This window comes from Myotis daubentonii, chromosome 3 (assembly GCF_963259705.1).
Source record: "Myotis daubentonii chromosome 3, mMyoDau2.1, whole genome shotgun sequence".
Classification (NCBI taxonomy): Eukaryota; Metazoa; Chordata; class Mammalia; order Chiroptera; family Vespertilionidae; genus Myotis; species Myotis daubentonii.
The window spans coordinates 58,369,288-58,381,421 of record NC_081842.1 but is presented as its reverse complement, the minus strand read 5'-3'; the positions used below and the strand labels follow the sequence as shown (position 1 = coordinate 58,381,421).

Here is a 12,134-nt window from a genome sequence, read left to right as displayed (position 1 = left end):
AGAAAGCAAAAAACACTCAATCAGAAGAGTAAAAAGAATAAAGAATCCAAAAATATGAAGATAGTGTAAGGAGCCTCTGGGACAACTTCAAGCATACTAACATCTGAATTATGGGGGTGCCAGAAGAAGAGAGAGAGAGCAATATATTGAAAACCTATTTGAAGAAATAATGACAGAAAACTTCCCCTACCCAGTGAAAGAAATAGACTTACAAGTACAGAAAGTGCAGAGAGCCCCAAACAAGAGGAATCCAAAGAAGACCACACCAAGACATATCATAATTAAAATGCCAAGGGCAAAAGACAAAGAGAGAATCTTAAAAGCAGCAAGAGAAAAACAGTTAGTTACCTACAAGGGAGTACCCGTATGTCTGTCAGCTGATTTCTCAACAGAAACTATGCATGCCAGAAGGGAGTGGAAAGAAATATTCAAAGTGATGAATAGCAAGAATCTACAACCAAGATTACTCTACCCAGCAAAGTTATCATTTAGAATTAAAGTTCAGATAAAGAGCTTCACAGACAAGAAAAAGCTAAAGGATCACCACCAAACCAGTATTATATGAAATGCTGAAGGGTATTCTTTAAGAAGAGGAAGAGGAAGAAAAAGGTAATGATAAAATATTATGAACAACAAAGTGACAACAAATACATATCTATCAACAAGTGAACCTAAAAATCAAATGAATGAAAAATCTGATGAACAGAATAAAGGGTGAATGTAATAGAATCAGGGGCATGGAAAGGGAGCGGATTGACAATTCTCAGGAGAAGAGGGTGTTGGGGGGTGTGGGAACAGATTGGACAAAGATATTACACCTATGGATGAGGACAATGGGAGGGGTGAGGCCCTGGAGTGGAGAGGGAACCGGGTGGAGGGGAGCTATGGGGGAAAAAAAGAGAAACATCTGTAATAATCTTAACAACAAAGATAAAAAATTAAGATACACAGGAATAAACTTAACTAAGGTGGTAAAAGACATGTACTCAGGAAACTACAGGACATTGAAAAAAGAGATAGTGGAAGACATAAACAAATGGAAGAACATACCATGTTCATGGATTGATAGAACCAACATCATTAAAATGTCCATACTACCCAAAGCAATCTACAGATTCAGTGCAATTCCCATTAAAATACCAATGGCATATTTCACAGATCTAGAACAAACTCTTCAAAAATTCATCTGGAATAAAAAAAGATCCTGAATGGCCACAGCAATCCTGAGAAAGAAGAACAAAGTTGGAGGGATAACAATACCAGATATCAAGCTATATTACCAAGCCATGACTCTCAAAACTGCCTGGTCCTGGTACAAGAACAGACATATAGACCAAGAGAATAGAACAGAGAACCCAGAAATCGACCCAAGCCATTATGCTCAATTAATATTTGACAAAGGAGGCAAGAGCATACAATGGAGTTAAGACAGTCTCTTCAATAAACGGTGTTGGGAAATTTTGACAGATACATGCAAAAAAATGAAACTAGACCACCAACTTACACCATACACTAAAACAAACAAAATGGCTAAAGCACTTAAATGTAAGACAGGAAACCATAAAAATCCTACAAGACTCCATAGGCAGCAAAATATCAGACATATGTCATAGCAATATCTTTACCGACACAGCTTCTAGGGCAATGGAGACTAAGGAGAATATAAACAAATGGGAATACATCAAAATAAAAAGCTCTGCACAGTAAAAGAAACCATCAACAAAACAATAAGAAAGCCCACTGCATGGGAGAACATATTTGCCAATGATATTTCCGATAAGGGTTTAATCTCCAAAATTCACAGAGAACTCATACAACTTAACAAAAGGAAGATAAACCATCCAATCAAAAAATCGGCAAAGGACCTAAGTAGACACTTTTCAAAAGAAGACATACAGAAGGCCGAAAGACATATGAAAACATGCTCAAAGTCACTAATTATCCGAGAGATGCAAATCAAAACAATGAGGTACCATCTCACACCTGTCAGAATGATTATCAACAAATCAACAAACAACAAGTGCTGGAGAGGATGTGGTGAAAAAGGAACCCTGGTGCACTGCTGTTGGGAATGCCAACTGGTGCCAATGTGGAAGGCACTATGGAGATTCCTCAAAAAGTTAAAAATGGAACTCCCATTTGACCCCTTAATCCCACTTCTAGGACTATATCCCAAGAAACCAGAAACACCAGTCAGAAAGTATATATGCATCCCTATGTTCATAGCAGCACAATTTACCATAGCTAAGATTTGGAAACAGCCTAAGTGCCCATCAACAGATGAGTGGATTAAAATACTGTGGTATATCTGCACAATGGAATACTATGCTGCTGTAAAAAAGAAGGAACTTTTACCATTTGCAAGATGAATGGAACTGGAGAGCACTATGCTAAGCAAAATAAGCCAGTCGGAGAAAGATAAATATCACGTGATCGCACTCATATGTGGGATATAATGATCAACATAATTTGATGAACAAAAATAGACCCAGAGACAAATGGCAGGGGCAGTGGGGGGGTGGTTAGAGAGCAACCAAAGGACTTGTATGCATGACATTAGCATAACAAATGGACATAGACACTGGGGCAGTGATGGACATAGACACTGGGGCAGTGGGGGCTTGCCTGGGGTGGAAATGGTTGTGGGGGGTCAATTGGGGAAAAAGGAGACATATGTAAAACTTTAGACAATAATAAAAAAAATCCATACATTTGAAAACAAGACAATTGAGACTATTTAAACATTGTAGGGAAATAATTGATTGTTAAATTATTGAATTATGACAGATTGGAGACTGAGCAGAATATGCAGCCGAGTCGCACTACACCAGCAGTTCTTAAATCTGGACATGATAAAAACTTGTGAAGATGTAGGGACACAGGTGCCACCCCTGAGCGATTTTGATTTGATAGATGTGTGTGTGCGTGTGTGTGTTTTAATAAGCATTACAGTTGGTTCTGTAGTGGTCCGTGGTCCATGCTTTGAAAAACATTCTCCTAGAAATATAAGAAATGTATTGAATACATTCAATCAGGAGATTGTAAAAAAAGAACACGCACGATATTCGGTTTTTTGAAGCATACCAGGGAGGGGGACTGTGTAGATGAGCCTTCCCGGGTGCAGAGTGTCCTCAAATGTCTACTTTGCAGTTGAGATCCCTGGACACTGGAGTGATATGAAGCAGCAGCGTGTCTGTCTGGTTGAGCTACAGCCTGGACAACCAGAATACAGCAAAGTGGCAGATGCCTTCAATCAGACCTGCTCACAATTCAAGATAGAGAAGGTAAGCATTCTGATGACATGGAGTTTCTTAATGGTGAACATAAGAGGTATCGTGTTCCTGGATAAATACATTTATATTCACTTCCTAACATAATTTTACCCTAGAATTAGAATACTTCATGGTAATTAGATTTTAGATTCTAGATTTTCCGCATCTCCCCATAATTCCTGAGACATTAAGACTGAGATTTTTGAGTCAGTTATTACAAGATAACAGATTGCAATATGATATTAGAATACTGAAGACATTTATTTCTTTTGTGAAGCAAGCTAATAAAAATTCAAAGTATGGCTTCAAATTTGGAGTTGATAAGAAGCAAACCACCACAGAGAGACCGGCGAAGGCTCCTCAGGTTTGGCTTATGTGCGTTTGCCTCACTGTTCACAGGCCAACAGTGCTTGCTTCCTTACTATACCCACTAGTCCTTTCACTGTTCATCTCATTTACTAGTATTTTGGCATCTCCTACTCTTAAAAATTAATTTTGCTATTTGAAACTTGTGTTCTTTCTTGACTTCTATGGCAATAATATTTTGATGTTTTCTTCTTCATTAATTGATTCTCCTTTCATTATCACTGGTATCTGTTTCTCTTCCAAAGCTCTCATCCTAGCTTTACCCACAGGATTTATACTTTGGTCTTCTGTCTCTGCACTTCACCAGGGAATGTTTTTACCTTTCATGGATGCAGCTATTATTTTAATGTTAATAGCTCTCAAATCAACATATCATCAATCTGGATCTTTGACTCTAGCTCTAGAACATATTTCCAGTGGACTAAAAATATCTCCACTTGATTATCTACCTGCTAAATCAATTTCCTAAAACCTAACTTATCATCTCTAAGTAATTATCTTCTCCTTCCTTCTCTTTTCTGACCTTGCTTCCACCCTGAGTAAAGCTAGAGATTTTTGAGTTCCTTCTCTTCATCCATAATAATGAGTGTGCCAATAAGGTGTACATTTTTTTCTTTGCAAATTTTCTTTTACTTTCTATTTGCACGGCCACAACTGCTCTTTAGAACTGGGGCCACGCCCCAAACACCAATGTGAGGGGATGCTCTGATGAACTCCAGCTGCTTCTCCCAAGAGAGTGAACCTGGGGCAAGTGCATTTATATGTTAAGTGACTGGAAAGCACCAAAGTCTTAGCATCGCTCCAGACTTCAGAGGCCTAGTTCTCAGCCTGGCCTTCCTGTGCTGTGCAGCCAGACTACATTGCTATTTACTGCCCTGGCCTGGAATCCTGATTTCCTCCATTATGTTGTCACCCTTCTGTTGCCAACTGAAGGGTGCCAGTGCCTTTTGGCCCCATTTGTGGTATTCTCCCCCATTCTGTTTACTCATGTAGTTAAGCACATAATAATTCAAAAAAGATTTGAAATGTCCTAAGAGATATATACCAGAGAGAAACCAGGATAGTGGCAAAGGAAAACACTGGTACTTGCATCCTCCTACAACCACATCAAAATTACAACTAAAATACAGAACAACCATCATTCAGAACCACCTGAAATCTGCTGAATGGAAGTCCTATATCTAGAGAATTAAAGAAGAAAGCACATTGAGACTGGTGGAGGGGGGAGGTGCAGAATGGGCTGATCTGACCCCATATGTGGCATGTTTTTAATCGGGGGGGAGGGATATCTTGGTTGAGGAGGACTCCCATGAGGAGCAAGAGGTCCCAGCCCAATATCAGGCCCCAAGCCCAGGGTTCCAGTGCTGGGAAGAGAACTTCTCGTGACTTCCTTCCAGATGTAAAAGCCAGCAGGGATTGTGTCTGAGTGACATGGAGGCTGCTAGAATCACAGGCAGTTCCTTTTAAAGGGCTCATGCATGGGCTTAGTGAAACTCATTCCCTCTGAGCTCCAGAGCTGGGGCAGCAGCATGATAGGATCCAGGATCATAGGGGATGTAAATTATCTGAGAGAAGGGCAAGCATCTTCTCCCTCCTTCTTTTGGTTATTGTTGGCATCTCTAACCCTTTTCCTTTTCAACTTCCTATAGTTGTGTATTTAAGATAATAGCATCCACTTAAGTTTTGGTTTTTATTCATCCACTTGGATGAATTATCATTACCTTTTTAAAAAATATGTTTTTAATGATTTCAGAGAGAAGGGAGAGGGAGAGAGGAATAGAAACATTAATGATGAGAGAGAATCATTGAATGGCTGCCTCCTGCACGTTCTCTACTGGAGACAGAGCTGGCAACCCAGACTTGTGCCCTTACCCAAGTCAAAACTCAACCTCCTGGTTCATGGTTGGATGCTCAACCACCGAGCCACAGTGACTTGGCCATCTTTATCTTTTAATTGAAATGCTTAGTGTGTTTAATATATTTATTGATATGTATGGGTTTAAATATGCCATATTAATCTTTTTTCCTATATTTAATGTATTTACGGATATGTTTGGGTTTAAATATGCCATATTAATTTTTTTTCCTATGTATCACTTCTGCTCCTTTTCTCTCTTTTCCTACCTTATTTTACATTAAGTATTTTTATCATTCCATTTTTATGCCCTATTAGGATGTTCATTATACATCCTATTATAATCCTTTCATTGGTTACTTAGAGATTATTAAACTCTAGTATAGTTATCATTTCCCAAACAATGCAATGAACTTTGAACACTTTAAACCCATTTATCCCTCCTGCCTCTTATACTACTTTTACCTGTGTTTTAATTCTATGTATATTTGAAACCCTATAAAACATTTTAATTTTTTAATACAGTCATTGTATATTTACCCTTTTAGCCCACTGACCTTCCATTCTTCTTGCATTTTCATGCCTACACCTTGGGATCATTCTCATTCTGGTTTCACTTTTCTTTTGGGTGTAGATCTGGTTGTGATGTTTCTGGTAGTCTAAGTTTTTGTCTGAAAATGTCTTCATTTCATTTTCATTCTTTGAAGGATATTTTTGCTGGGTGTAGAATTCTGGGTGACAGTTATTTTCTTTAAGCACTTTTAAGGCATTATTCTAATGTCTTCTGACTTTTCTTCTCACTCTGCACTGCCCTTCTATCTTGGAGCTTGGCCCATCAAATCCTTGTTGCCTTCAAAAAGCTATCCTCCACCACCTCCCCCTCAAGCCCTTCTAATAGTTGCTGGCAAGAGGATTGGTCTGACTGAAACCAGTTTGGCTCAGTGAATAGAGCGTCGGCCTGCGGACTGAAAGGTCCTGGGTTTGATTCCTGTCAAGGGCATGTACCTAGGTTGCGGGCACATCCCCAGTAGGAGATGTGCAGGAGGCAGCTGATTGATGTTTCTCTCTCATCGATGTTTCTGACTCTCTATCTCTCTCCTTTCCTCTCTGTAAAAAAATCAATAAAAAATATATAAAAAATAAAAAAATTTTTAAAAAAGAGGATTGGTCAGATACAAATAGTTTAGTACAGCCAGAAGCCTACTGCTAACATAAACCAACTAAGTAAAGTTTTAAGATTTACTTGCAGTGTGTTTTTTTTAATCTTATAATTTACCCCATTAAAAATATAGACTAAGATTACTGTTTTTAAAACTTTTTGAAGTAATTCTTTTCTTTGTGTGGTTACTAAATTTTATAAGGGTGGGTGCTAGCTTCAGCAGCATATATACTAAAAAAATGTGAGGAAGAAGAATGAACAGACTAAGAAGTAAGAATTATTTCAAAACTCTTTAGGATGAAATTTTTAAGGCTTTAGGAAGATGAGTAAAATAAATAAAATTTAAGGTAAGTAGAAATGGAATAGAAGTAGGCAGTTTAAAGATTAGAAACTTAATTTTAGTTAAAAAGAAAAATAAATTTTAAAATCACAAATCAGATTAACAAAATGCATGATAATGCAGAGACTTTGAGCTAGAGGTCAAACTGTATCTTAATGAAAAATAGGAATCCCAAAACTGAAAAAGCAAACAAACCAGATGATGGCAGGTAACAGTATTAGAACTGAGAGTCCTTTAGAATGGAAGAAGATTCTGAGAACTTTATGGAACTACCACTACCTATTGATTAGGGAAGTTCTGAGGCTGATCTGCAATCCAGGATCCAAGGAGTTTTCACCACAGCCCTGGAACCATTGCCCATAGAGGATGGCCACTTTGCAATGCAGATTGGTGTAGCCACTATAAAAATGGTGTGGAGGTTCCTCAAAAAATTAAATATGGAATTGCCTTATGACCCAGTAATCCCACTTCTGGGAATATACCTAAAGAAACTAGAAACACTACTTCAAAAGAATATATATGCACCCCTATGTTCATTGCAGCAGTATTTACAATAGCGAAGATTTGGAAGCAGCCCAAGTGCTCATCAGTAGACTAGTGGGTAAGAAAGTGGTAGTACATTTACACATTGGAATACTACTTTGGGCTGTAAAAAAGAAGGAAATCTTACCTTTTATGCCAGCAAGAATGCAACTAGGAGGGATTATGCTAAGTGAAATAAGTCAGAGAAAGACAAATGCCATATGATTTCACTTAAATGTGGAATCTAATCCTATCTAATAAGGAGGAAATATGCTAATTGACCCTCACACCATTGCAAAGATGGTGGTGCCCACAGCCAATAAGGAGGAAATATGCTAATTGACTGCCCCACCCTCAAAATGGCGGCACTCACAGCCAATAAGAAGGAAATATACTAATTGATTTCCATGCCCTCAAAGATGGCAGTGCCCACAGCCAATAAGGAGGGAATATGCTAATTGACTGCCCCACCCTCAAAGAGGGTGGCGCCCACAGCCACAAGATGGCAGCACATAGTCCCCTCAGCCCTGCTGGGGCACATGCCTCCAGAGTCCCCCAGTCCCCTCAGCCCCTCAGCTGCCCAGGGCTGGCTCGAGACATATGCAAGGTTCAGATGGTGGCTGCATAGCCACCCTGGGCCACCTGAGGCTCAGGTAACCAGGGCCAGCTGAGACTTGCGCTGCCAGCAGTGGCAGCAGCAGAGGTGTGATGGGGTGTCACCTTCCCCTGATCGCAGGGTCACCTCCCACCCCTGAGGGCTCCCAGACTGTGAGAGGGGGCAGGCTGGGCTGAGGGACCCTCCAGTGCATGAATTTTCATATACCCGGCTTCTAGTGAATACAATAAACAAACAAAATAGAAACAGACTTATAGATACAGAGGACAGACTGATAGCTATTAGAGGGGAGGGCACTAGGGGACCTGGTGACAAAGGTGAAGAGATTAAGAAGTACAAATTGCTAGTTGCAGAATAGCCACAGAGGTGTAGATTACAGGGTAGGGAATATAGTCCATAATATCGAGATAAATGGGTATAGGACTAGGTGGGTACTTGACGCAGCGGGGGGACCACTCTATAAAGTGCATAATTCTTTAACTACTTTGTTGTACACCTGAAACTTGTAGAGAATGATATTGAATGTAAACTGTAATTGAAAAATAAATTAGAAAAGAAAAAGCAAGGCCACTTTGGTCTACAGCCAGGTTCCCTGCCACCAGGATTCATGCCCCACTCTTCCAATTAGATGAGAGATTAATTTTCATGAACTAATTTCCTTCTTGCATAGACACTCTAGTGCTTCTCCCATGGTTAGACCTTGGCTAGGTAAACCAGTATCTTAAAAGGACTTGGATGGGAGAGGCAAAGAGGCTTACCCAGAATACCTGCAATAAGAGCAGTAATTACAGTGAAAGTAAGAAGGAGAAGTTGAGCTGCCTTGGTTGTCCAAAATCCTAAATATTGCTTGCAGCATGTGGTGCATAAAAGATGTTAAAAATTGCCCTAGCCGGTTTGGCTCAGTGGATAGAGCGTCAGCCTGCGGACTCAAGGGTCCTGGGTTTGATTCCAGTCAAGGGCATGTACCTCAGTTGGGGGCACATCCCCAGTAGTGGGTGTGCAGGAGGCAGCTGATCAATGTTTCTCTCTCATCGATGTTTATGACTATCTCTCACCCGTCCTCTCTGTAAAAAATCAATAAAAAATATTTTAAAAAAACGATGTTAAAAATTAAAGCAACTTTCCCCCCAAGGCTTGATTTGTGAAGCACTGGATGTAAAAAGGTTTGATTCCGGTGAGGGCACATGCCCAGGTTGCAGGCTCAGTCCCCAGTAGGGGGTGTACAGGAGGCAGCCAATCAATGATTCCCATTCATCATTGATTCTCGCTCTTCCTTTCCCTTCCTTTCTGAAATCAATAAAAATATTTAAGTAAAAATAGTGATCATGTTTCATTTGCTGTATCTGCTACAGGCCCTTGGCACTGACAGAATGTTTTTCCTTATTGATTTGCAGATTGAGAGAATCCAGAATCGAAGTCTCTGGCAGTTCTACCAGACAAAGAAAAAAACCATGGATGAAAAGAATGGCCATATGCAGAATGAGCAGCTGCTCTTCCATGGGACAGATGCTGACTCCTTGCCACATGTCAATCAACATGGCTTTAACCGCAGTTATGCAGGAAAGAATGGTAAGGAAGTAAGTCCCGTGGCTGCTCCAAAGGAGGTGTCAGCCAATAGAAGCCAAGCTGGCTCAGGGGTCCTGCGGATTGCATTATGTTCCCTCATGGTTCATGGCCAGGATACAGCCAAAGTTTCAGGTCAGACTCACTATGTTTCCTCCCAAAGGGACTGACTGGCCCTTTGAGGTGGAGGAATGATTTTTAAAAATCAAAAACACACACACACACATTATTTTTAAGGAGGCTTTAGAAAGAACTGAACATTATATTAACATTATTGGACATTGAGTCAATACATCAAATTGTAGACAAATTGAAATTCTTAAAAATGTCATTTTTCTTTTCACAGCTGTGGCATACGGAAAGGGAACCTACTTTGCTGTCCATGCCAATTATTCTGCCAATGATACTTACTCCAGACCAGATGCAAATGGGAAAAAGCATATGTATTATGTGCGTGTGCTCACTGGATTGTACGCACGTGGACATTTTTCATTACTTGAACCTCCTCCAAAGAATCCTCAAAATCCTCTTGACCTGTATGATACTGTCACAGATAGAGTGAGCACTCCAACTTTATTTGTGGTATTTTATGACTACCAGGCTTACCCAGAGTACCTCATTACTTTTAAAAAATAACATTTTGGTATCCTTCACAGAAGACATTATTTATCTACACAAGTGATTTTCAACCTTTTTCATCTCCTGGCACACATAAACTAATTACTAAAAATCTACAACACACCAAAAAATATATTTTTTGCCGATCTGACAAAGAAACAAAACAAAAACGGTATAATTTTTATTCATTCACACCAAATAGCTATAGTGTTGGCTGTTGTCATTAAAAATATATTTTTTTATTGATTTCAGAGAGGGATGCGGGGGGCGGGGGGCGGGAGAGAGAGAGAGAGAGAGAGAGAGAGAGAGAGAAACATTAATGATGAGAATCATTGATCAGCCTACCTCCTGCACACCCCACACTGGGGACTGAACCTGCAACCTGGGCAATGTGCTTTGGCCAGGAATCAAACCGTGACCTCCTGGTTCATATGTCAATGCTCAACCACTGAGTCACACCAGCTGGGCCTAATGTCTTAACTATTTCCAGCTCTGCATGTCAAAGACTATTACCTCTGAGTCAAATGCTTTGTCCCAGAACAACTTTCAAATGTTTCTGATCTACACTAAGAAATACATTTTATATTAGGCTCAGTACACACGCAGATATACCTGAAAAGTTTTATAAAATATATGTACCCTGAAAAAAATACTTTTCCTGCAAAGTTTCACAGAATACTTACATTTACTATTGAATTCACTAAAATTGCCTATTATGTCCCATTATAAAAAAAAAAACCGCTGGTCTCACCCACTAGATTGATTTTATGACTCACTAATGGGTCACAGCTTGCAACTTGAAAAACAATGGTCAAAGGAGTAACAAACATAAAAAATAAAATTTTTTTAAGACAAAGATATGTGTATTTCTGCAATAGGGATATACCTATTAAGGTTCATGGACATCATACCCTTGGCTACAACATCCTCTGCCCCGATGTATTTGATGGAGTATTGCCACAAGACATCCTTTTAAAAATAACCTGCTCAGGTATTTAACGAACACCTGCCATATTCTGGTCACTGATCTGGCTCTGTGAATACAGCAATAATCAAAGTCCAAACCCTCATGCAGTGAGATTCTGGTTGGGGAAGATAAACAACAATCAAATCAATAGGTAAATATATAGTGATCAGATAGATGGTGGTAAGTGCTGCAGAAGGGTTTTTCCAGATCCTTCTACCCTAGTCATGTTCATACAACACCTCCCTCCCTCGCTGTTTCCTGGAAAGCAGTTTTTAAATTTTATTTTTTATTTACTGGTACCTTCAGCCTAAAGACTGAGAAGGATGGGGCCAGTAGTGAGCTCAACGAAAAGGTGACTTTATCTTTTGTTATGTATTTGTTTCAAAAGTGGTTACCCAGAGATAAATATGCTTTTCTAATTTCTAAATTCTTAGAGAGTAATGGTAATAATTACCTCAGGATCTTGCAAATGTAATGAGTGGGATCAATTTCACCAAACCAAGCTTTTAGTCAGTTTCAGGCATCAGTAGCAACCAGGCCTTTTTCTTCCCAGGGCTGATGTTCCTACATGTTCCAGTTCCTTCCATATTGGACCACTACCTACTTTTGTCTTGATTGGTATCCTGCCCTGATGACAGGGATTAACAGCAAGAATTCTGCAGGTGTTAGAAGTGTGATCACTTCAGGTCAAGGCTAGAATCTACCCAGTGGATGCATTACACCAGGGGTTGGCAATTTTTGTTTTCTGTAAGGGGCTAGTGAAGATTTTCAGCTTTGTGGGCCATAATGCCTCTGTCACTACTCAACTTTGACGCCACAACCCTAACGATCTCAGACAACATATAAACAAATCGCA

At 39.6% G+C, this 12,134-nt stretch overlaps 1 protein-coding gene across 2 annotated transcripts in view; it reads left to right on the top strand.

The window, feature by feature from the left end:
• Positions 1 to 10,593, top strand: part of LOC132230333 (protein mono-ADP-ribosyltransferase PARP14-like) — a 72,019-nt gene extending 61,426 nt beyond the window's left edge. For both annotated transcript variants that reach the window (XM_059687649.1, XM_059687650.1), the window contains 3 exons: positions 3,151 to 3,284; positions 9,525 to 9,699; positions 10,040 to 10,593. In XM_059687649.1, coding sequence (XP_059543632.1) covers positions 3,151 to 3,284; positions 9,525 to 9,699; positions 10,040 to 10,329 — 599 coding nt within the window. In that variant the 3' untranslated portion in view covers positions 10,330 to 10,593. The remainder of the gene's footprint in view (positions 1 to 3,150; positions 3,285 to 9,524; positions 9,700 to 10,039) is intronic.
• The last annotated feature ends 1,541 nt before the right edge of the window (positions 10,594 to 12,134 follow it).